At 40.6% G+C, this 26573-nt stretch overlaps 2 protein-coding genes across 9 annotated transcripts in view; one reads left to right on the top strand and one right to left on the bottom strand.

Moving 5' to 3' along the window:
• The window catches only part of ENTPD5 (ectonucleoside triphosphate diphosphohydrolase 5 (inactive)), a 29445-nt gene extending 24405 nt beyond the window's left edge, over positions 1-5040 (bottom strand). For 4 of the 8 annotated variants that reach the window (XM_060262241.1, XM_060262244.1, XM_060262245.1 and 1 more), the window contains exon 1: positions 4943-5040. The gene's annotated coding sequence lies outside the window, so the exon portion shown is untranslated. Of the gene's footprint in view, positions 1-1017; positions 1215-4942 lie in introns of those variants that run through there. The other 4 variants (XM_060262243.1, XM_060262246.1, XM_060262247.1 and 1 more) reach the window with 3 other exon arrangements.
• Position 5041: 1 nt separating this feature from the next.
• On the top strand, positions 5042-26284 carry BBOF1 (basal body orientation factor 1). The gene is made up of 11 exons (XM_060262335.1): positions 5042-5164; positions 5276-5549; positions 7510-7575; positions 8862-9005; positions 14705-14785; positions 15284-15354; positions 15610-15754; positions 18364-18857; positions 21342-21446; positions 25322-25384; positions 26167-26284. The coding sequence occupies exons 1-11, from the start codon at positions 5115-5117 to the stop codon at positions 26282-26284; spliced, it is 1611 nt and encodes a 536-aa protein (XP_060118318.1). The 5' UTR covers positions 5042-5114.
• Positions 26285-26573: the final 289 nt, after the last annotated feature.

The raw sequence follows: 26573 nt of genomic DNA, 5'->3' as shown, positions 1-26573 counted from the left end.
CACCACACTTCAAGCTACAGAAAGAACCTTGATAATTTAACTTCATTATTAAAGGCTGCTGCTTTGAAATATGAAAGTTGTGTTTAACTTAATTCCACAAACATACAAGATATCTCCTCCCCATACCACTCAGTTTCCAAATGTGCAGCTTCAAGATAATGTGGAGATGAATATACTATCAGGATCATTAATTCATTTCTTAATTCAGCAAAACTATAATAAGGCCAAGGATTCTGTGTCCTGCCACATTTAGAAGGCTGGGCAGGCAGAGAACACAAATGTCATTCACCAGTATGGATAATAAAAATTTCATTTCCTGCTAATGGCATTTGTTTTGAACAGCCAGTATATGAGAAAGAGGAAAACATTCCATTTCAAGTGGCACTAGCTATAGAGTGATGTGTTGCTTCTAGAGCTATAGAGTGATGTGTTGCTTCTTTCAGAATAGAAAGATGCCATTTTCTGTCCCTGTACCCTTACTTACTTCTCAAGAATTATTGTCATCATATAGATTAATTTTGACTTCCAAATCAGATGCAAACAATATTTACAACAAATGTCCCCAGCAAAGCTTTTTTTTTGTTACAGCATATCAACAGCCCATCACAAAATGTGGATAACAACAACATACATACAATGAGATCCTGAAAACAGTCCAAGTCCTTGAATGACTACCCTCAGGGAAAAGTCTAAAGCACACACAGTAAAATTTATATTAAAATATCAAACACACCCCAATGCCTCTTTAAAGCAGACATAGTCTCTGGCAATTTTTGCACTATATACTTAAGCAGGAGCAAAATTCCCCTTCCCCCATTTTTGATACTGGTTTCCAAAGTATAGCTATGCTGCAGTGGTTTGTATTAATGCACACAAACCAAATATACACGATTATAAAAGACATCTCTCCTTCCATTTAAGATTCCCAGTCTCCCTGCATTACCAATTTGTTTTTCACAATTTGGGGTCCCCATCTCCATATCCAAAGGTATTTAACAGATCCTTGCCTGTTCCTACCTCCAGCAGGCTTCATCCAGTTCCTAAGCTGCCTTTCAACGTTTAAGGATTTCATTACCTGTGTTCTCAACCCACTAATTAGATCTGTCCACCAATGTATAATCAGAATCTAGAATGTGAACGCATCAGCTCAGGCCCTCATCTGCTCCTTTGCTCTCAGAATATTTACCTCCCCTCTGCCTTCTATTCCGTTTCTCAAGTTACAACAGGCACAAGTTAACCTTTAAACCTATGTCCTGTTTTCACCTTTGTTCAAATTGATTTTGTGTATCAACAGTGGGACAACATTCTTTCAGATAAGAAAACTGTGAAGTCACCATTACAGGGACAGCTACTAATCTGCTGATGCCTCTCATCCATCCTCACACAACAGTGTTTAGCTAGTTTGATAGGCAGATTGAAGGGGTTTTGACCCCACAAAACCTAGATGCTGTGCCAAAATAAAACAGCAGTTTTACCAACAATCTGAACAGAGTAACATTTTCATAAATGTACTGCTATCCTGTACAACAACTACTGCTGTTTCCACATCAGGTAAAATGAAAACCCCAAACAGGATGTTGTCACCACTTTGAATAAATATGATGATCTCAAAACCAGAAGCATGGTAACAAATAAACCACCACAGGAAGCAGTGCCAATAGAACAAGCACAAGGAGGATAGGAAAAATCCAGAAAAAGTACTGGCCAATGTATCCTGCATATCAAGGTTACTGTGAAAGTGTAGATTGTCCTGTTAATCATGACAAGTTGGTCCAAACATCTAAAGGACTGAACTACAGCAAAATATGTTTTCTGGCACTCACACTAATCTAGGGTTGCTGGTTAATCAAACATGAACATATGAAGCTGCCTTATACTGAATCAGACCTTTGGTCCATCAAAGTCAGTATTGTCTTCTCAGACTGGCAGCAGCTCTCCAGGGTCTTGAGCTGAGTTTTTTCACACCTATTTGCCTGGACCCTTTTTTGGAGATGCCAGGGATTGAACCTGGGACCTTCTGGTTCCCAAGCAGATGCTCTACCACTGAGCCACCGTCCCTCCCCATACCAGATATTCAAGTTTACTGCTCTACTCCCTACCCAGAGGAATCTGCAGTGACTGACCCCCTCCCCACTGAAAACACCATAGTGACAACCCCCATGTCTGGTGGGACCTTTCCCCTTCCTTCCAAGCCTTGCAGCCATCCTACATATCAGTAGAGGGTACCAAAACAAGACTGAAGAGATGTGGAGTCAACTCTACACAGGAATGAGCCTAACCGGTTAATCTTGCATCAGTTACTATCTCTGAGGGTAATATATTTCAGTTATTCAGGCTGTGCTCCTAAGGGCACTTTTCTGGGAGTAAACTCTGTTGGATAACATGGGACTTATTTCTGAGTAGATTTGTTTAGAATTGCTGCCTTCATATTTAACTTAGCTCTCTTATTTCTTTCATCACAGAAATCAAAGTGACTTACATTGGAGTCCCAGGAGATATCCCATTCAAGTATAGACAGATTTGTGAATGAGGGGAGAACCATGTGCTTTCCCAGTAGTTTGTGTGCATATATATAATACAACCCTTTAGTAACTAACTACAGAATAAAATTAGCTGTTTCACATATAAATAATATTAATGTTAATAAACAGATCACATAGAAGCTTCAACTAACTCATGCACATTACAACTGGTAAAGACAAACTGCCATGGACTTCATAGTGGCTCTGCAACATTTGACTCTGAAGTATTATTTTCTCCCTCATAGCTACATTGTGAGATACAGTAGACTGAAAATTTGAAATAAAATACCTACCTACCTAAGCAGTGCAATAAATAAAATACCTACCTACCTAAGCTAAATGTTTCTCAGCACTGAATGCAATTCCTCGTATGTTGGGTGACACCAGATAGGTTATTTCACCAAAATACAGAAAAAAGCAAGCAGTTTTTGTAAACTGGTTGTATGCAGCTTTCAACCGAAAAGCAACTCACATGTTTCTAAAATGAATAAATAGATCAAAGAAGTACCCCAGAAAATTCATAATACAAACTCCATTCCTAAAAAGCGTTATCTGAAAATAAGCACCTCTGAATTCAATAGGGATCAGGTTTAAAAAAAATGTATTTTAGGATTGGGGTATCAATTACAAAGTGTCTACAGAACTTGGACAAATAGTCAATGGTTAAGGTTAAGAGACAATAATTAGGCCAGAAAAACCTCTCCTTAAGTGAAGGGAAAGAAGGAAAATACAGACAAAGCAAATGAGAAATTATTTGAGGAAAGATGTGAGATTTCAGTAACCGCTTACAAGAGAAAGTGAGGAGCTAGATGAACACTGAAGGGAACATGATCTAATAGTTCAGGGCTGATGCAAGGTGGCAGAAATATGAGATTTTATGAAGAGATACAGAAGAGTGAACAGAAGCCAACATGGTGTAATGGTTAGAGCACTCAGCTTGAACTTGGGAGATGCAGATTCAAACTCCCACTCTCTCAAAAAGTTTGCTGAGTGCCTTGGCTCAGTAATTCCTTTTTATGGAGTCATTTTGAAGATAAAATGAGTAAAGAGAATCACATATGCTGCTCTGAGCTCCCTGGTGTAAGGGAGAATGTACTAGATAAATACATGTACTAGATAAATAAAGTCAAGATAAATGAGAGAAAGATGAGATAAAATGGGAAAGATAACACTGCAGAGTACGGAAAAGTCATTTATATTATATCTAGTATGAAAAAGCAAGTCAGGGTCAGGAACCAAGGAACAAGAAAAACATGTTTCGGCTGAACAAAAAACAAGACAGGCAGCTGGCAGAGATTGAAAAAGGTGGTGCCGAAGCAAAGAAACCATCATTGCAATTGCTAAATCTACAGATTATGAGGAAGCATACAAGTGTCTTGGTGGTATCCACAGAAAAACATTTCCAAAGTGCATTCCTAATTAAAATGGAGAAAATAAACAACAGCAAATATAAACATTTCATCTTGCCAACTTGATCTTCCTAGTTGTTATCTGATAGTAGCAGAAATTAATATGTTAATATCATGCCATATCTCTAGCCAAAGCTTATCTACTCTAAATTCCTCTCCCCTACAAAAGTTCACTAGCTAGGCAGCCATGAAAAAAGTCTCTACATCTGCACTTATTCCTTTCCAGGTTTTCTTTGCAGCTAACAAGTCTCAACTATTAACTGTATTAGCAAACGCATTGTGGCTTAAACTTCAAAGCAATCACTCTCTGCAAACATGGGTTTATCATTTAACTCATGCAAATAATAAAATGTACCAAAGTCTAGGTTTTTTTTTGAGCCATGCAGGTTCAAGGGCGCATGAGAACAGCAGAAAATTATTTACTAAGGTGAATGCTCATTGAAGGAAAAAGGCACAAAGAAATTGAGAGGTATGTTTTACTCACCCTGTTATGTCACTGTTCCAGTTGGCACCGCACCAATTCAGTATCAGCCACCTGGAAAAGTCTATCGCAGAGTGTTCCTGAAACACCATGCCACACTAGGCACAAGTGAAATTTGAGGGAAGAGGCAATACTCTTTTCAAGACTAACCCATAAATTAAACAGACGAATGTATACTTCATGAAATCACATATTTTACCGATGTTGAAACTATTGCTTAGGCACGGACAGGGATATTTTCAAAACTGACCAAGTGCCAACGAAGCAACTGACTACTTCCCCATAATTTTGATGCAACATGCTCGAACAGAGGACAAGTCTCTGGTGGAAAAACTGTTACATGCGAACACAGCATTTGTAAAAAGGAGCTGCACAGAACGGCAGCTTCGCAAATCAAACCAGGTGACAACAGAGCCAGAAGTGCACAAGAAGGCAAGAACAGCAAAAATTGACCCAAACCCGTCACTGTTCGGAAAAAGGGAAAACGGGAAGACGCCTCAACACACTGCCAGGTCCAATTCGCAACTCACCGCCTTTTCCAAGCCCCCTACCCTCCACATCTCGCCGGTGCCGCGTGTCACGTCAACACAATGCGCATTGCGTCACCGGCGAGCGCAGCAATGTCACTAGTCTGCGCCGTTTGGTTTCCATAGTGACGGGTCGCCTCGGAAGAAACCCTGGGGACGCGAGGCTTGCGTTGCCATGGCGAAAGGGAAAGGGAAAGGAAAAGATAAAGGTTCCAAGGGAGGGAGGTAATGAGGAAGGTCGGCAGGACAGCTCTGCAGGGGGAAAAGAGCTCTGTCATCCCTTTTGCCCAGGTCCTTGACTTTTTACTTGCCCGGTGTGTTGTTCTCCTTCTATAGGGCCAAGAAGGCCGCGGGCGGCGGTGGCCGAGGCAGTAAGTCAGAATTAAAGAGCTTAGAGAAAGAGGCCGAGGCCGACAGGGCGAAAGCTGCGGCGGCGTTATGGGAGGCCAGGCTGGAGGTGACGGAGTTCTCCCGCAGGGAGTACCGCGAGGCCGCCCGCCGCCTCGCTCGCAACAACGAGGAGCTGGAGTGGCAACAGCGAAAACTGGAGAAAGATACGGTGGAGGTGATCACTTACCTCAAGAAGCAGGATTACGAGAAGGAAGAGCTGGTGAGTATGGAAAACCCGACCAGCCCTCCCTTCCTTTGCAGGCTTGCCAACTTTTAACTTGGTCAACAGCGAGTAATTGTCTGTAAAGGAAACAAAGGTGTTCAGTCTTATTAGCTAGAAAGTGGTGACTGTCAGATACTAGCTGTTAGGAATTTTAGAGTTATCATATGGCTAGAAAAGTGGAGCCAGGAGCAAGGTTATGACAAGCACGATTGAACTTCGAAGGGTGTTCTGATCCTCACATTAAAAGGGACCATGCTTCTTTTAAATGCCTTCCTTCCCATGGAAATTGTGGAGGATGGGGGCTCCTTCTTTGAGGGCTCATAGAATTGGACCCCCTGGTCCAGTCTTTTTCAAACTTGGCAGGTATTTTGAGGAGAGGTACCAGATGCTATGCTGAAAATTTGGTGCCTCTACCTAAAAAAAAAAGCTGCCCCAGATACCCACAGATCAATTCTCCATTATACCCTATGGGGAACTAGTCTCCAGAGGGTATAATGGAGTGCTCAGCAAACATACCTCCCTCCTGCTTTCTGATAACCCTAAAGTGGGGGGAGAGCCTCCAGAACAGGTGATCCCCTGCACCAACTGGGGATTTTGGCAACCCTAAGACAAGCACACATTTGGAACTGAACTGCTTAAATATGCACTTTTATCTCATTCAAAATCTTAAACTAGCTTGCTTTTCATAAATAGAGAAAAAAGGTAGGGAAAATGTCTTTTGGCATTCTTAGACGATTGAAATATCTTAAAAATACAGCAAAGATTCTGTTTAAAGCAACTTGTATAGATCTTGTGGGCCATACACTGCAAGAGGAATCATGTCAAAAATACTGTGTTTCCAACATTTTGACAGCCTGTATATCTTGTCTCTCCAGCACATGGCAGGAATGAAGCTGCAGGGCAGGGGTGGCCAAATTGTGGCTCAGGAGCCACATGTGGCTCTCTCATTCATAACTGTGTGGCTCTCAAAGCCCCCACTACCCCATTGGCTAGCTTGGAGAAGGCATTTGTCTCTTTAAATCACTTATCCAAGCCAGCTGGCAGCCTGGAAAACACATTTAAAGTTAAAATTGCTTTCTTTCTACCTCTCTCCCCCCAGTTTATTTTCCTCCCTCCCTCAAACATTTGACATTCATTTGAACATACATAACATATGAAGCTGCCTTATACTGAATCAGACCCTTGGTCCATCAAAGTCAGTATTGTCTTCTCAGACTGGCAGTGGCTCTCCAGGGTCTCAAGCTGAGGATTTTCATGCCTACTTGCGTAGACCCTTTTTGGAGATGCCAGGGATTGAACCTGGGACCTTCTGGTTCCCAAGCAGATGCTCTACCACTGAGCCACCATCCCTCCATGTCTTGTGGCTTTCAAACATCTGATGTTTATTCTATGTGGCTCTTGTGCCAAGTTTGGCCACCCCTGCTGTAGGGCTTTAAGATCAAAATCATTCTCTACTGTATTATTTTTGGAGATGAGGATTATAGGATCATCCAGTAACACCAGAGGGGAGGAACTAGAGGTAGTTGCAAGCTTGGGCCCTTGAGCATGCCTAAAGTATTGGTAATTCAGTCAGTCTCTAAGTGACTACATCCTGAGCAAACAAGGCTTATACAAGAACAAGATTAAAGTCCAGCAGCACCTTAAAGACCAACAAGATTTCCAGGATATAAGTTTTTAAGAGCCAAAGCTTTGGGGACTTTTGAATGCTTATACCCTGGTAATCTTGTTGGTCTTTATGGTGGTGCTGCTTAAATCTTGCTTCTCTAATGCAGACCAACATTGGCTACCCACCTTGACTTATGCAGAGTGCCTTTCCCTAAATATTTATTGGGTTGACTTGGACAGGGCTTGAAATGTGGGAACTGGATTTTCTGGTTGCTGATAGAAGGAAATGAATAGAAAAGTTTTCTTCTTTGTTTCAGACTTCTCATATGGGTATTTTTTTGTTATTATATAGCTTGAGAAGATGAAGCAGCAGCTGAATGAGTTGAAGCAGCAAGCCAAGGAAGAAAGTGATAAAGTGGTGAATAAAATTTTCTTTTGATGCTGTTGTTAACGTGGGGATACTTAAAGCACAGACAAATAGATAAAATTATGTGGCAACTATTTATTCATATACATTTACTTGATGTATAGTCCATCTTTCTCATTGAGACTCAAGACAATAATAAAAATCTAACAATGTAATAAAAGCAATATAACACAGTCATTAAAACTGGATTAAAAATCAGAGCAATACAAAAATGACAATACATACAACAAACCATGCAGTAAAACAAGATTAAAAATTGGAGAACAAATGCAATAAAATAGCATAATTTGTAGAACAAACAGTGCAATAACATCATTACATTTAAAAAAATACTATGATAGTTCAATATTTTAAAAATACTATGATAGTTCAATAAACAACTTTATTTACCAAACTTCAAACTCCAGACTTCAAATTATTTGATTGGCCTGGGGCTTTATTTGATCAAGGCTTATAACACAAAATTTCATAAATGTTAAAATTTGCACATGCTTTCTGAACATACTGGATAGCCTTAGGATAAGATTTTACAAAGTAAACATATAAAACCATAACTTTTACAGTTTTGACAGGATCTAGTTTAAGTTTTTTAGAGACAGTATGCCATTAATAGATCTTCAACTATTCATTCTTTTTTGTTTTGCTAGAAAAGATGGAATTTAAGCTTGAATACCCTGCAGCCAAAATCTGAACTCACAAAATAGGTCAAAGCTCACATCAAGACAATAAACTATGTTCTCCGACCAATGTTCCCTCTAAACTGTGGAGTCTTGTGAACAAAAATTCTACTTTGTGAACACCTGGCATTAAAGTTGTGAGTTACTGCATAGATTAGTTTGCTCTAGGGCCATTTTTCCTGAGCTGAGACAAAAATGTGTAAGCTGGAAGCTAAAAAGTTGTGAGCTAGCTCACACTAATTCAGCTTAGAGGGAACACTAACTCCAATGTAAGACCCATTAAATTCAGAGAAACTTAATTTTGCATAAGCGTGCCTAGATCAAGGTATAAGAGAGCTGACGTTCTGAACCTGGTAATTTCACACAACAGTAGATAGCAAATAATAACAAATCAGTTCAAAAACTTTCTTTTGACAATTGTTTAATACTCTACAGGTAGGTTTTCCACATTTACATACTTACATTAATTGCTTTTAAATATGTTGTGCTTCAACATGGTGCTGGAGATGTGTGTCCACTTGCCAGGATTTGTTTTTACTAATTACTTTCCCCACTTATATGTCTTAGTTGTTTACTTCTTGCTAAATATCTAATTTGTAGGCTGAGCAATTCACCAAACAACTGGAAGAGATGGAGGAAAAATTCCAGAAAAAGGCTAAAGAAATTGGTCTTATTCAGATTGAACTGAAAATGATAAAGGAGTTTCGAAAAGATAAAGCACGTATGGAGAAAGAACTTGAAGATGTAAGATTATTATAAATATTGTGTTAATTATAAAAGTGTTAATTTTTGTGTGTTTTGCTTTTATTTGTTTATTTTGATAGATGATAGATATTTGTGTCCTCTGCTGCTCCTCTTAGCTGGGGGTGGCAGGGGATGGGGGCAAGATTAGCAAGAGGGGATGGACAGGAGACTGGAGTGACAGAGAACAGTTTTCCGCATCATTCCCCCCCATCTCCACATAAGTCATACATGGTAAAGGTAGGTTAGGCTGATGAGGTCAAGGTCACTCATCAGCAGGCCTGTAGCCAGAAAATTCCAGTTGGAGGGGCCCACAGAAAATTTTTTTGGATGGAGGGCCCCCCTCTGGTGGCCCCCACTCTCTCCGCTGCCACTTTTCTCCCCACGGCTCTGGTGGCCCCGCCGCCCTTCATGCAGCATTTCCCCCTCCTTGCCACCCAGCCACCCACTCACCCACCAGGTGAAACTGTAAAGAGCGGGCTTCTGGGGCTCTTGCAAGGCACCCCCCCCCAATCACGTGATCGGTTGGAAAAGCTGCACCGAAGCTGGCAGTATCTTTTCCAGCGCAATCAGAAAGTTCAGTGTTGGGGTGGCCAGCGCTGAACTTGCAGATTGCGCAGAAAAGCTGGTGTAGGAACCGCCAGCTTTGGCACAGCTTTTCCAGCCAATCACATGATCAGTGGGGATGGGGGGGGCGCCTTGCAAGAGCCCCAGGAGCCCGCTCTTTACGATTTTGCCCAGTGGTTGAGTGGGTGGCTGGGTGGGAGGGGAACGTGCTGCGTGGAGGGGGGCAGGACCGCCAGAGCTGCCAGAGCCATGGGGAGAAGAGTGGTGGCAGAGAGAGCAGGGGCTGGGGAAAGGAGGGGCCATAAAGGTCCAAGGGGGGTTGGGTGGAGGGACCAGGGCCCCCCTGGCCCCTCCGTGACTACGGGCCTGCTCCATCAGGCTTCCATGGTGAATGGAGCACTTGACCCTGGTCATATCAAATCCCAGTCTTACACGCTAACCAATATATAGATGAAGGGCAGGCAGAATGTTTGAGAGGCAGATGGTGAGAAGACCAGAGTGGTGAGGAGAGGATTGGGCAAGAAGAGTGAGAGAGGAGTTGTGGTGGTGGTGGTGGTGGACACAGCAATGTAGAATGAGATGAGCAAGATTCCCCTTCCCTGATGACTTTCACTTGGGGAAGAGTGGGAGACCAGACCAAAAATGGAGGAGCAAGTAAGCTAAGGGAGGAGGGTGAAATCTAAGTCCATTAAGAACTTCTAATGCTCCTCTAGGTCCATTAACTTCCTTGGACTTGGGACAGAGTAATCCTGTTTAAGAGTGCATTATGATTCACTCCCGTTTCATTACTTTGATGTATGCAAGGAGAACAGATTGCCCACAAGGAAAAAACTGTAGTTTGTAGACTATAATAAAAATATACAGTGAAGTATATGATTGCAGCTGAATTAAATAGTATTCCTGTATGTGGTTAATTTAATTTGCATATGGTTTCTTTTGAAATTATTTTAATGTTTTAAGTACAACTAGTCCATTGAGGTATAAGACCATCATGACAGTGCCAATGAGAACAACTAGTAAACTGTATGAGAGAGTAAGCAGATTTACACCTGTCATAATGCTATTGGTCTCAGTGAACTTGTAAGAGTGTAACTTTGCTTAGAATGGCACTAAGTCACAAAGAGAAAATATAGCCTTAAACATTGGAATGAAATAAAAGAGGATAATAAGAAACAAAAATCCTTACACTTAATCCTTACAAAGAAACAAAAGTCTTTACACTTAATCCTTACAGTTAATACTGGGAAAATCTACAACAGACCTTTTTGGAACTAAAGTATTCTACTTATGAAGTCAAGAAACAGATTAACAAAGCTAGAATGGTACCCAGAGAGAACCTGTTGCAAGACAGGCCGAAAAGAGACAGAACACAACTAGTGGTCACATACAGCTCTGAACTTAAAACAGTTTGATGCATCATCAGCCACTTACAACCTCTATTGAATAATTACAGTTTTCTTTCACAAGTACTGGGTGGGGAGCAAACCTTTTCTTGCACACAGACAGCCCCTCAATCTTAAACAACTCCTCACCCACAATAATACAGCATCTAATTTGAACATGGACACTGGTACCAGAGCTTGCAATGAAGTCTTACCACTTGCTACAGTTCTGCAAGGTCTGTAAAACAGAGATATTCCGCCAGACCTATGATTGAGGCAACAGGTGTCTAGTAACATCCTAGTATCTTCTGTTGATTGTAGTTGGCCCACTTGCTCAAGTCTTTTCTTTTTTTTTGCGGGGGGGGGCTGTATTTTTGTATTTTTAAAATGTGTGTGTGTGCCCAGCTGGAAGTCATGATGACCTCTGGTGACTGACCCCTACTCAGGGCTTGGAGGATATTCAGGTAGGTGGCTGAATAAAGCCTGCTCCCATGTGCTGGTATTCCAAGGAGGTCTTCCATCAAAGTACTTGCCAGAGTTGACCCTGCTTAGCTTCCAAGATCTGACAAGGTCAGGGACTTGCTCAGGTCTTGGCTTAAATTGAGCAAATTCTAGGCTTGCCAATCCCCAGGTCCCAGTGGGGGTTCTCCCGCTTTCCCAGGCTCCTTCCCGCTCCCAGTCAGCTGGCCAGTGGGAGGGAAACCCTGCCCCCACAGCCACCATGTGCCTTTCCACCTCCGGAGGCTTCAGCCTCCACTTGGAAAGGCTTCCTCTTGGGATGGTATGTCTATGTCTTTAAGGCTGAATGGGGGTGGGAGGGGAGCAGACAGAACAACATGGCTGCTCCCAGTGGCTGTGAAAGCAGCCCAGACCCTCCGTTGATTGCACAATATTTTCAGAGGTCGTTTTCTTAGGAAAGGTAAACTTGAACCTTTGGTTGCTCTGTGTTACTTTGAAGAACTTTGCTTATGGCTCCACTCCCAAAGTCCCCAGATATTTCTTGAATTGGACTTGGCAACCCTAGCAAATGCACAAGTAATCATTCAGGGATTTATGAATTATCCTCTATCACCATCTTGCTTTTGTACTTCTTATAAATTGTATTGTGCTTTTAATCGTTTAAATTATTGAATATTTATTGTTCATAATTGTTATAATCCACCCTGGGCACTGCTGTGCAGAGAGGGTGGACTTAATTAATTAATTTAATTAAATTGAACCCAGATGCCAACACTGCTACATATACGCAGATAACACATTCACTGGACCTAAGGACACCAACTACACCATCTCAGGTTAATTAATATGCTCATTTTCTAACATTGTATATGCCATTAAATTCAGTTCAGATTCTAAAAAATTATGCATGGGATACAGAAGGTAGAGAAAGAAGTACTTCTCTCCCTTTTTCACAATACAAGAACTCGTGGGCGCTCAATGAAATTAATGAGCATATGTTTAGAACTGATAAAAGGAAGTATTTATTCACCCAAAGAGTAATTAACACATGGAATTCACTGCCACAGGAATTGGTGGTGGCTAAAAGCATAGACAGGTTCAAGAAAGGATTAAATAAACATATGGAACAAAAGACCATCAGTGGCTATTAGCTTTAATGTATAGATGGAACACTACGTCTGTGGCAGTGAAGCACTGTATTCTTGGTGTTTGGGGGGCAACACTGGTAGGGCTGCTAGAGTTTGGCCCTGCTGGTGGACCTCGTGATGACACCTGGACTGGATGGGCCATTGGCCTGATCCAACATGGCTTCTTTTATGTTCTCTTATGTTCTGGTTGAGGGATCTTGTAAGTTTGTGTGTATCCAAGTATATATTTGGTGCAGTACTTTTATGAAATAAGAAGAAGAAGATGAAGATATTGGATTTATATCCCGCCCTCCACTCCAAAGAGTCTCAGAGCAGCTCACAATCTCCTTTACCTTCCTCCCCCACAACAGACACCCTGTGAGGTGGGTGGAGCTGGAGATGGCTCTCACAGCAGCTGCCCTTTCAAGGACAACTTCTGCCAGAGCTATGGCTGGCCCAAGGCCATTCCAGCAGGTGCAAGTGGAGGAGTGGGGAATCAAACCCGGTTCTCCCAGATAAGATTCCGCACACTTAACCACCACACCAAACCTTTTAAGTAACAAAACTGAATTTTATTAAACTACCATAAAACCGACAGAAAAAAGGAGACAAAAAATCTTACAAATTTTCTTGTTTAGAAACTATTATTTATTAGGAGCAATTTTTAAAAGCAGTGTTTATGTCTTAAGCCACTATAAATTATTTACGCATAAGTGTATAATTTGTTCTGCATTTTCTGTGCCCTCAACTGGGTTTAATATGTGTAATACCTCTGAGAATGAAAGATCTGGGTCTTGAAGGAATACTGAAATAAAAGAGGTGAATTTGTATGAGGAGTGTCTACAGGGTGAAGAACTAACCCACCAGTATGGAACTGTTGTTTTTTGTGCACCTTGTTTGATTGTGAGGTGAAAATTTCTTCATCTGCTACTCCATAGTGGTACAAAGTAGATGCTTGGTTCATTGTTCAAGAGCATTACTTTTCATGTTTTCTTTGTGTGCTTTCTAAAGATACATGGAATTGGTTTGCCAAGAATTTATTTTCAGAGCTCCCTGGCAAGATGATTCTGCTTCATGCTAGTGTCAGAACTTGTATCTTTGCTGCTGGCACGATGTCGGTAGTTTGTGAGAATATTTACAGCTAGTGTCTGGTGCTTTGTTTGCATGAATACTGATCATTCTTATTTTACTTTAGGGGTGATGTGCTAGAATCACTAAATAATTCCATAGGAGGTGGTGCACCCCCTCAGACTAAATTAATAAGCATCATCCCTTATTAGGCTTCAAAATGCTTTTCTCCACCCCATCCCATCTTATTTTATGGCTTTGAGTTATAGGGAAGTTCGGGAGGATAACAGTACTTTTTATAATAGTTATGTAGGCTATAGAAATGCAGTGTAGTCTGATGCATTTAATGAGAATGAATCTCAACATTATATGTGTTTCTTGGATTTTAAGAGAAAAACATCTCAGTAACCTCCGATAATTGTAAAAAGACAAATATATTTTGCCTCAAAGAATAGGAGATGTACACTTTAACATAAGGTATCTTAAAAAATGGAGGTTCAGTAAATTTTTTATTATATAAGAAGAAGAAGAAGACCGCAGATTTATACCCTGCCCTTCTCTCTGAATCAGAGTCTCAGAGCGGTTTAAAATCTCCTTTATCTCCTTCTCCAACACATCCTGTGAGGTGGGTGTGGCTGAAAGAGCTCTCAGAGCAGCTGCCCTTTCAAGGACAACTCCTATGAGAGCTATGGCTAACCTAAGGCCATTCCAGCAGCTGCAAGTGGAGGAATGGGGAATTAACCCCGATTCTCACAGATAAGAGTCCACACACTTAACCACTATGCCAATCTGGGTCTCTAAGGGAAAGGAAAAGTTGCATCAAAATTGGGGAATTAGAATATAAGGGCTTGTGCTTTGTTGAAAGAGTGGTCACAAAGTGAATGCAAATACATGAACATGTGAGAGAAGGCCAACCATACAATCAAAGGCAACTTCTTAGTGAGATCAAATAAATGCAAAACTAATAAAAGGAAGAAAATCCAGGTGTCAGAAATGCTGGGGAGGGGGAAGCATGAAGTACCGTACCTTTCTAATGAATATTATTTAGATTGTCATCTAGAAAAATAAAATAATGATTAAATACGTCTTACAATCCTAGCTAAAAGAAAACTTGGATATCACAAAAAAAGAACATCAGGAGACAATCTGCACATTGGAGAGAAAATTTCTTGAAGAAAAGGTATAGTGTTTTTAGGGAATTGTCAATAGCTCTAATTTAGGGGGTCATATATGCCATATATACATGTTTGCTTCATGGTTCCTTCTAGCCCATACAATTTCTGGGAAGTAATTTTGGCTTTGCATGGCTTTCTGCATTGACTATAGTGGTGTCCTGTAAGATTTTCCTAAGATGCTTCCTTTGGTTTCAGTTGTACACTGCAGTTTAGGATCATCTGGGCAAGGCCACAATTCAGATAAAATATTACATGAGCTTGTGATACTTTACCTGTATTGCCTGAAATAATCCTTAAGAAATGGGTACATCTTTAGGGCTGGGTCTCAGGGATTGCAAGAAATTGTTTTCACTGATGTTGGACTTCTCCATTCCCAATTAGACCTTCTTTTGCCTTCTCCTAGAAACATCTCTTTTTAATTTTGAAATCTGAATACTACTTTGTGCCTGGCTTTAATTCCAAAATCTCCTGGTTCTTATATATTTGCCCTTTCTTTCTCTAAGCAACGATTGGAAAGAGAAGCAGAAAAGAAGATTATAATGCTAGCAGAAAGGGCCCATCATGAAGCCCTCACGTAAGATTTATCTGATTTCTCTATTCCTTAGCATTGGCTAAGATGCTACATGTATTAGAATAATTTATAGGTAATCCAAATTGGTACTTAATTTCTTATGATTAAATATGGCACTAATCACAAAATAGTCTTACTAATATGAGCGCTGTCTCCATAAACTAGTGTTGAGTGTGTAGTTTGTGTTCTGTGAAGTTTTATGATTAAAAGACAAAAGTCTATTAAAACAACTGCTGAATTTCCTTTGCCCTTTCTCAGGAAGTTGGACAATGCAGGAAGAGCCGTTTTTGCAGAGAATATCCGTCTTCATGAGGCTCTTTCATATCACATGAAGGAAACAGATGAGTTACAAAAATCCATGCAAAAACTGGAGGAGAACAATGCTTTTCTCTTGCGAGAGAAGGTTCTTGTTATGATATTTTGTATTCGTGCATAAAGAAGAGATCTTAAAATATTTGTTTAGGTGCATTTCACTAGTATATCTGCACAAAGATTAATGTAAAAATTGCTAATGTTTGTCAGCGCCCTAGAAAGATGAGGGTCTTATTCTGGCTTGTTTTTACCAGAATCATGAATATAGATGTACAATGGCATTATTTCCATTATGGGGGTGATAGAATCAAATTGTTATATTTCATTGATTGCTCACTGGCTTGTAATTAATTTATTAAATTGATATTCCTACAAGTTACCAAAATACCAAGATGAGGATGTTGAAGAAAAAACATAGTTTATGAAGTGGGAAGTAACTTATAATATAACTAGGAATAAGGCCCATTATGCAGAAAAATGCAATGGACTCTAGAAGGAGGCTCTGGGCAAGTGTTCCCCTACCCTTGCTGTCTTCCCTCCCACCCAAGTGAAGGCATTAAACCCCCCCCCCCCCATCACCTCCAAGGGAGCTGATCTCTGCTATCTGGAGAACAGTAGTAATTCTGAGTGGTTTTTAGCCCTCACCTGGAGATTGGCAACAGTAGTTCCTCAGGAGGAGATGGCTAGTTTGGAGAGTTGTGTCTATGACATTGTACCTGAGGTCCTAACCTTCCTCAAACCCTACCCTCTCCAGGCTCTACCCCTCAAATCTCCAGGAATTTTCCAACCTGGAGTTGGCAACTGCTAAGTTCCACTGGCTGTCATAGGGGGGCTGCTGCTGAACAAGAGCAAGAAGAAGAATTGCAGATTTATATCCCGCCCTTCTCTCTGAATCAGAGAGTGGCTTACAATCTCCTTTATCTTCTCCCCCCACAACAGACACCCTGTGAGGTGGGTGAGGCTGAGAGGGCTCTCACAGCAACTGTCCTTTCAAGTACAACTCCTGGGATAGCTATGGCTAACCCAAGGCAATTCCAGCAGGTGCAAGTGGAGGAGTGGGGAATCAAACCCGGTTCTCCCAGATAAGAATCCCCACACTTAACCACTACACGAAACTGGCTCTCTGGCAAGCAGCCAGGCCTAGTTAAATCATACCAGTCAGGTGTCATCAAGTCACCCAGAGGGTTGCCAGGCCTTGGGTAGCCAACCTCCAAATAGAGCTTGAAGATCTCCTGGAATCATAACTGAACTCCAGACAACAGATCTTTCACCCCCTGGAGAAAATAATTACTTTGGAGGGTGGACTCTATGACATTATATTCAGCTGAAGGCAACATTGATTGCCTAGCAACAGCCTCTGGCAAGCAGCTTCCCCAGTGGGGAGGATGGAGGGAGGGAGTGACAGGAAAGAGGTCTATGAGGAAAGGCTTCATGAGGCCACAGTAGAGCGGCAGCCCTTTCTGAGGCAGGTTGATGGATAGGACATGGAGAAGCATCTGAGATGTGTCTTCTCTGAGGTAAGACTGTTTTGGTGGTTTGTTCAGTGTTCCCAGGCCTGCAGTAAGGGAATCAGCCAATGGGAAGCCAGAGATGTTGACTCATGCATGATGGACCAATTATTTGTCGAGTACCTGTAAGCCAATGGGAGAGCTCCATTTGGCTACCACCAAAAGGGAATTATATGTATAAACACAAATCACACACACCCCTTCCCAATTTGGTGTACTGCCCTGCCCAACAACATCAGAAAGTTGTCCTTGCTGTTTTATGCTTTGGCGCAGCGTGGGTTACCAGATCCAATTCACTCAGTCTGGCTTTCCAGATAATGGACGCAGTCCCATGCTGATACCACCACAAGAGCCGGGCAATGCCCAGCTCCTGCCAGTGCTCCTTTTGCTGTAGCCAAGTACATAGGCCATATCAAGCAGCCAGAAATCTATTCCCCAGTGAGATAAGTGAACCCTGTCTGGGTGAAACAGGGTAGCTAGGTCTTTCCCAGCCTCTTGGTGTATTTTAGAATATGGGGTTTTTTGCTGTTTTAAAGTTATTGCTGTATTTTCATTATACTTTAAGTTGAGGTTTAACTTTAGTATTGTAAACCACTTTAAATCCTGTCATGTTTGGAGAAATGCAAGTTAGAAGTTGTGTGAATAAATTAGTATTCATTGGGCTGAATATTTCCATTTTATTCCATCAGCACCTGTGTGTTCTCTGGCGTGATACATTTTGTGCCAAAAGAGTTTGAAGAAACCAGCAGAACCAAATCGTAGGATCCAGTCCTTTGTTAGAATAACATAACATGATTTATTTTTTTATTTTTCCTTCAGCTGCTCTGCTGGAATGTACAGCTGTTGCAGGGGCTGCACTATGAAATGCAAAATATCTTGTAGCCTCCCAAATAAACTGGAAGGAGAAACCACCTTTAACGGTGCCATTTTAAAGCAGAACTTCTGACTTCAGTGGAAGAGTGTACCTGTCCTTTAATGATGACACTGTTAGCCTCTTTTTCACTTGATTCAGTAAGGCTATTAGAATGGGCATGTCTCTGAGATTTTCCCTTTGATTTAGTCAGGGAAATTGTTAAACTATGAAGTAATGGGTTAATTGAGCAATAATCTTAGTGTTTGTATTTTACCAGTTTGAATAAATTGTTGTCAGAAAAACAGTATAGCTCGTGAAATTTTCAATCTTTTTGTAAAGGAAACAAAAGAAATGTTAATTCAGGAGAAGGTCCTGCAAAGTACCCAGCAGAAAGCGCAGATCCAGGAGCTGCAAAACAAAGTGAAGAAACTGGAAGCTGCTCTTTGTCACATGGCCAGAGAATTTAAAGCTGAAATCAAAAAGATTGAACATAACGCTTTGGTAAAGAACCAGGCCAGTCACGTAGAAATTGAGAAGCTGCAGCAGCTCTTGGAGATGAAAGGGAGAGAGATGAGCAGAGTGAAGAAACTGGCCAGAAACATTCTGGATGAAAGGACTGAGGTGGAGAGGTTCTTTTTGGATGCTCTGGAACAGGTGAAACAGGAAATCATGACCAGCAGGAAGTGCTATAAGCAGGTAGCCCAAGCTGTTTATCAGAAGAAAATGATGGCGGCATTTGCAGGGAAAGAGGAATACCCCAAAATCAGAACCTTTAATGACAACATCCACAGCACAAATAGCGTGCAAAAGGACCTTCAGGAAGCAGAGAAATGGTACATTGGGATTGCAAAGCTTTAGATCTGGTCTTGACTGTTGGGAATAGAAATAGAGTGTGAAAATCTCTGTGAAATAACATAGCTCAGTTCGGAATGTCGGGGAGGGGAGAGGAGGGAAGTGGATTTAGTCTTGTGCTTGGGAACATGTACAGCCTGGGCTGCGGGAGTTGCACTGGCTGCCAATTGTTTACCGGGTCCGTTACAAGGTGCTGGTCATTACCTTTAAAGCCCTATATGGTCGAGGACCTGCCTACCTTAGGGACCGCCTCTCTCCATATGTTCCCCAGAGAGCACTACGATCAAGTTCAAAAAATCTTCTCGAAATCCCTGGGCCAAAAGAAACCAAACTAAAAACTACCAGAGAACAGGCAATCTCTACGAAGGCCCCCCAATGGTGGAATCAACTGCCGGAAGAGGTGCGGGCCCTGCGGGATTTTAACCAATTCCGTAGGGCCTGCAAAACTGTCCTCTTCCAGCTAGCTTTTTAAGACAGAACCCCTGATAACATCAATAATCACCGTGCCATCTTATACACAATTTGTTTATATTATAATGTTATATTGTTTTATTGGTTTTACTGTTTAAATTATATTATATATTGTTTTATTGTATCATGGTCTTACCATGTCTTGTTAGCCGCCCTGAGCCTGCCTTGGCGGGGAGGGAGGGATATAAATAAAAGTTTATTATTATTATTATTATTACATCATTGACTACTGCTGGAAAAAACCGTAGAGCTCAACTGAAGGGAACAGTGCCCAAACCCTTCAGTTTTATACCTTTTAACCTGTGTAAATCTTTAAAGCTCTTCATAGAAAAGTGGAAGAATGGTTTCTTTACATTCTCTTTTATGTCTACTAGTGAAGTTTAATGTTCTACTGTTTGAATTGTGGTCTCAGGCTGTGCTAGTTGTCTGAACTATGGCCCTTTTTAAAGTTCTTAAAAAAGAACTAAGTTCTTTTTAAAAAAAAGAATATACCATGGGATGTGTCCAGTCAGCCAGAGACTGCAACAGCATCAGGACAAAGTGGGTCTGCAGTAAGAGGGGGGAATTGGTGAAAATAATTGTCCTGTGTTCTAAAGTCTTAATGGAATAAAAATTAAGTTTTTCTTGGGAGGTGTCATTGAAGTGACATTAATTCTTCTGAACTGTGTGACTGGATAGCAGCTCATGTTTTGGTTGCTCATATCATCCCCACCCCATCACTAACAATATAATCAAAGTAACAAAGAACAAGCATAACAACCTCATAAAACATCAGCGAATTAAAATCCTAAAATAATTCATTAGACAGAAGACCATTCGTAAGGCAGCAACCTGCGGAGCAGTGTCCAGGATTACTCCCAGATTTTAAATTTAATTCTTCATATACACTACAGCCCCATCAAGAACAGCCTGTAAACCTAATGCTGGGTTCAGTTATCTTTCAGCTCGCAGCATTTGCATCTTTTTCAAATTCATCTTCAGTTTGTTGACACACATCTGGCCCTTCACTGTCTCCAGACACCCATTAAGAGTTTCTGCTGCCTTCCTATAATTTGAAAAAAAGGAGACAGATAAAAAGTGCTTTCTAGAACTCTCTTGGTGTGAATATATATATATATATATATATATATATATATATATATATATATATATATATATATATATATATATGCTTTAAAATCTTAAGAATGGTCTTACATTACTGTGGGTTAGGCCTTCCCAGTGGATATAGTATTCTATAATTTCATCACTGTTGTGTAATATCCTACTAGGATTGAGGAGATCCAAATTCAAATTGTGCTATGCCACAAAGTTCCCTGATGGTTATTGGATCAGTCATTCTCTCATAGCCCAGACTACCTCAGATGGTTATTGTGCCCTGAACGCCTTGGAGGAATGGCAGGACAAAATATATAATTAATTAATATAAGCAGGGCTTTTTTTGTAGCAGGAACTCCTTTGCATATTAGGCCACACTCCCCTGATGTAGCCAATCCTCCAAGAGCTTTCAGGGCTCTTAGTACAGGGCCTACTATAAACTCCAGGAGGACTGGCTACATCAGGGGTGTGTGGCCTAATATGCAAAGGAGTTCTTGCTACAAAAAAGCCTGGAATATAAGATAATTAAACAGATATATAACTTTACATATTACAATCTTATACTGGCAGTGATATGTTCTGAATTACATTGGGGATAATTCTATTTCTAGATTAAGAACTTTTGATCAAAAAACTTTTCAACATACCCTTTTATGCATCCCCCCCCCAGGTGTCTTAAGTACTTCCATGTTATTTCTTCATTACCTCAGGTGAAATCTTAACAGTTTGAAATTTAGATCATGGAAGAAATTAAAAGATAAGCCTTGTGTCAATTTAGAGGAATTTTGTTTACTTAGCACTGTGGGAGAGTGAAATCTGTAAATCCATTTGTTTCTGAAGATTTTATGATGGTATATTAACAAAAAATCCATAATCATCTTTCTTTTTTTCTGCAGGACACATATCCAGAAGGGAAAGGTGGACATTTCTGAATTGACTTGGGAGCAGAAGGAGAGTGTGCTGAGGTTACTTTTTGCAAAGATGAATGGCCTGCATACAAGGTAAAGTTTTATTTACAAGCAAGGGTTTTAGGTAGAAGTCTTAGGGCCCATCATTTTGTAGTTCTTATGCTTTCAAATTAGCACTGCTAAACTAAAAGTGTTTAGGTACCTTGAAAAAGCTTGTGAGTCCAGAGTGTTGCTGCTGTGTAGACAGTTTGTCAGACTAGTCACATAAAATCAGCATGCAGAAAAGTTGTAGCACTGGTAGAATAAAGGGGCTGGATATATCATAATGTTTAGGAGGGGAGATTCAGCATAGGGGAACTTGTATCTGAGTGAAAGCCTGAAAATGAAGAGCTGGGAAAGCAATGTTTCTCTCATATTCAGATAATTGGATTGAACTATGAATCCTTGCATTTTCAGCAGCTGTAAAAACATACTCTAATATTATTTGTATTTAGGATCCAACATGCAGACATCATATAGACCAGGGGTGGCCAACGGTAGCTCTCCAGATGTTTTTTGTCTACAACTCCCATCAACCCCAGCCAACATGGTCAGTGGCTGGGGCTGATGGGAGTTGCAGGCAAAAAACTTCTGGAGAGCTACCATTGGCCACCCCTGATATAGACCCTACCAGGGCAAAGGTGAAAAGAGAAACTAGGGTTTGGAGTTTTGAAGATTAACTAGTAGCACTGAAATTAAAAGATTGTCCTAGTGCATTGTGGTAGAAATAGCATCAGGAGCACTTAGTTAACTAAGTTAATTTTTAATAAGGCACAAAAACATATAAAGGGAAAACTTGCAAACAAACATCTGATGAAGCCAGCATTGTATAATTTGTCTAGAGACGCAATGATTACGCTTCTACCCTTACTTGTTTTCTGCTGCAATTTCCTTTTCTTAAAACTAGATTATAGAAAAACAATTCTGAAGTAGTGCTAAATAGTTTCAAATGCTACATTATGAAAGAACAGACATGGAAACAGAAATGCAGGCCACAGCAGTATCTAATAATGGTCAGGGGGAGGTATTTGAGTTTCCTGCATTGTGTAGGGGGTTGGACTAGATGACCCTGGAGGTCCCTTCCAACTCTATGATTCTAGGGGTGTTGGCTAGTAGTGGCTTGAGAAACATCTACCAACAGCATTTGTAGAGAAAGCTGTTTCTTTGAGGGAGTAAGCAAGAATTCCAGAAGGCATTTGAAAGAAGATAAAGAATGCGGTTTCTACAGTCCTTCTCTTTACTTTCTTTTGGGTAATTTTTTGTAATCCATTCTTTTTTTTTGTAACAAAACCTTGGAGACTAGTCTCCACCACTCCCCCAAAGGAAACAGTACCTAAGCTGTATCTGGAATGTCTTCCCATATTCCAGTGCTTCAAGAAGAAAGTGAAATTCACTTCTGCTACACCTGCCATAACTTTAGAGTCAAGCTGCATACAGTCAAAATGAGAATAGGCCTTTGGTTAAATAGGAGCTTTGCCCAAAGAACTAAGGTCCGGGCAAAAGTAATAAGCAGCTGTCCACATAATAGTCAAAGTATTTTATTGGTTTAGCCAAAGGCTATAACAACCGAACAAGATCCCCAAAGTATACAGTTTGCTTCTAACCATTAAAAAAAAGAGAGAAGACATAAAAGTACATAGCAAAATACAAAACTATGAACAAGATTTAGAACGTATATAATAAAACAGAATGGCAGAGTAAGAATATAACTTGGCCCACATTCTTGTATGGATGGCTGTAATTATCTTATTGTTATTGCTAAAAAGATGAAGGTAGCCATCTTAAGGGTGACATCTGGAATGGCATCGGCCAATAAAAATTTTATACAATCCTCTTCGGATCGAAACTTTGTGAGAAATTGATTCAGCAATTTATTTCGAATGGGCTCACAGAATGGACAGAATAGAATACAATGAACAATATATTCATATCGGTACAACAGAAGCAAAGACCCTGGTCCACAGCTTTTTTTGAAAATCTGCCCTGTAGGTACAAAGATGGCATGGTTTGAAAACAGACTTGAGTAAATGCCTTTCTTAAATGGGTGTTTGAGATGTCCACTAGATAGTGAGAGAAGGATTTTTTTTTCTTTAACTGGAGATACCAGACAGAGAATTTAGATTGACAGATCAGGTTGATGTCACGAAGGGCATCCTTTTCAAAAATCCAGTCCTGCAGTTTACCCGAGTCCCAGCCCGTTACCAACTTTAGAGAGGGTAGAAAGTACATTTGTAAAATGGGAGAAAGTAATTTGGACCACACATTCATATTGCTAAAGTACTGAAAACTATGTTTTACCTGGTGGTGGTCTAGTATACTGCTAAGCTTCTTATAGTATTTTAATAGTATCAAATGGGCTCTAGAGCTGTCAACATAATAGTTATTGCAACTGCCTCTACCATCCTTGTACAAGACAGCTTTATTCATTATCTCTCCTGGTTTCACTACTAATGAGGGGTAAATATAAGTGTAAGGCAGCTGCAGGAGTGTCCATGGGGGCTGGGGAATATATTTCTTCAGAAGAGCTTAACAAGTTTCCCTGGATGAAGTTAATTGTCTAGATTCTTTCCAGTCTGGTTAGGGAACTGAAACAGTTGTGTGCCAGGAGATGGACAGAGGAAGTGCAACTCTGTTGATTCTCCTGTGGCTTCTGAGGCCATCAAATCATGGTATCCTTCTGGGCTGCCTTTCTGCGTTGGGATGGGGAGGCACCCATTTGCAGTGGTTCCACTCCTACCAGGAATGTAGGTTTCAGGAAGTGGTGCTAGAGAAGTACTGCTCAACCCCTTGGCCTTTGAAGTCCTGCAGGGTTCTTCTGTCTTGACACCTATGCTGTTTTAACATCTGCATGAAACATCTGGGTGTTGACTTTTAAAGCTCTGTATGGTTCGGGACCAGTGTTTCCTCTAAGCTGCAGAGCCTTGTGAGCAAAAATTCTACTTTGTGAGCTACTGGCATTAAAGTTGTGAGCTACTGCATAAATGATTGTGCTCTGGGGCCATTTTTCCTGAGCTAAGACAAAAAGGTGTGAGCTGGAGGCTAAAAATCTGTGAGCTAGCTCATGCTAACTCAGCTTAGAGGGAACACTGTTCAGGACCAATCAACAAGAGGATTTTGCTTTAATGGTTTTAAATAAGTGATTTTTATTATGTTTTAATTTGTTTGCAGGCTTGGTAGCCCATGTGAGAGCAGAAAGGCAGTTTCAGTTTTGTAAAATAAATAACAATAAAGCTACTTTGCAACACTGGGACTACGTTCCCCCTGGCCATATGAGGGGGTGGGGTGGGGTGGGCAGAATCTTTTTTTGCCTTTTTAAAAATTCAAACCAACTTGGCCTTTGCAAGGGCTACCGCCAGCTCTGCTTTTCAGTGGAGGCAGCTCCTCTTGGTGGAAGTTTGATGTCTCTTCAAGTCCTGCCTCTACTCATGGAGGGGAGGATTTATCCATTCCATTGCCAGAGATTGTCTTCTGTAAAAGATAATGCAAGTAGGAAAAAAATAACGTGCAAAAGAGATTTTGCCACTTTGTGGCAGAAACGGCCATCTTCCTTAAGAAGAAGTAATTTTAAAGAAAGTAATATTTTTGCTAAAGGACTTTGGAAACTTAATTACTAGCTCTGCTTTGCATAATGGAAATGAGCTAATGTGGGGCATGATCATTGCTAATTGATACATGGTAATCAAAGTAAAAACATGCTGATTTTATTGTGCAAGGGGGAGCTTGGCAACACTTTTAAACCTCAGCTGTTATTATAGAACCAATAATTTTTTATCAGAAGCTTTTGCATAGTACAGTTTACTATCACTTGCATTCAAGCCAAATAAGAGCTAGATTTAAGGCCAGCAGTAAGTTTTTGTTTCACTCATAGAGTGGGAGAAGTCTTAATCTCATAATCACTTCACTTGTTTCTCTTGTTGCTTCTGTTCTAGGAAACACAGTCGTGCTTTGATTCCTGTAGCCTCTTTTACTACTACAGAAAGCAAAGCTAGGAGGTAAGGATAATCATTTAGTCAAATTCTTTTTCTGACAATATTGATTCCCTTAAAATCAATTATGTTTTTATTTTCTTCTTGGTCTGGATGAGGTAAGAGAGAGGAAATTTCCTGGCATGAGGAAGGGAAGGGGACACCAAGAATGGCCCAGATACACTTGCTGACATCATTTCAGACATTATCCCCCACCCCTTCTCTTCTGGCTGCTTTTAAAATTCCTTTCCCTACCCTACATCTTAACTTTGACATTCCAGTAGCCTGGACTATGTTTCCCTGTTCAGTCAGAAGGAGCCCAGCTGCTGGTTTGTAGGGATTTCTGCCTCTGTTGTTGGCAGAGGAGAGGGAGATCAGCAGAAAAATTGCAAAGAAAATGAATGTTATTTAAGGTGCTGTAAGGCTGCTATGGAGAAGATAAACAGGGATGGTGATCAGGTGGAAATCACAGTGCAACCACTGTGGCCTTCAATCTTAGGTCTTACAGTTTGAGAATGGAACATTATGAGATGGGGTTTTATTAAGAAAGTATATAGGCTGCCTCTACAGTGATCTCCTGGTTCCAATTTTAAGAGAAGGTTGTTTTCAGAGAAAGAGAATCTGTGAAATCAGCATCTATTGAGTATCTGAAAGTGTGGGCTTGTATGTGTATTCAGGGATACTCACAGGCTAAATCAAAATACTTTTATAATACTTAGTACAACTTGGAAAAGAAATGTAAGTCACATAGTTTGGCTAATCTAAATGAATGTATGGGTTTGTATTGACCATTTATTTTCTCCTTACAGGCCTGCTGATAGTACTCCCAGTTTAACATTCATTACTCAGCAGGCTCCAATGTCTGAGTCAACTACTCATAAAACAAGCCTTCCAGATATTCAGATAATACCACCATTGCTAGAGTAAGGTGGTCTAGATTTAAGAAACAACTGACATCATGAAAGCTTTTTTTCTCTGTCTTCCTTCTGGGACTTCACATCCATAAAGACAATACTGCAGCTATGAAAATGCATCTTTTTTTCAAGTCGGCTTGGAACTGATTTCTTTTAAAAAGGTTTTATCTAACAATTGTGCATTCCAAAATAAAATCTCAGCAAAATGTATTTTGACAACACCAAGATTTGTAAAGGAAGGAAATACACTGCTAAGAGACAGTGGCCACAGTCCAGTAGAATTGTGCTCTTAATTACTGAAA

The sequence above is a fragment of the Heteronotia binoei genome, chromosome 21 (genome assembly GCF_032191835.1).
Source record: "Heteronotia binoei isolate CCM8104 ecotype False Entrance Well chromosome 21, APGP_CSIRO_Hbin_v1, whole genome shotgun sequence".
NCBI classification, from domain to species: Eukaryota; Metazoa; Chordata; class Lepidosauria; order Squamata; family Gekkonidae; genus Heteronotia; species Heteronotia binoei.
Note: the sequence above shows the minus strand (reverse complement) of the source record. Positions and strands in the feature narration are given on the sequence as shown.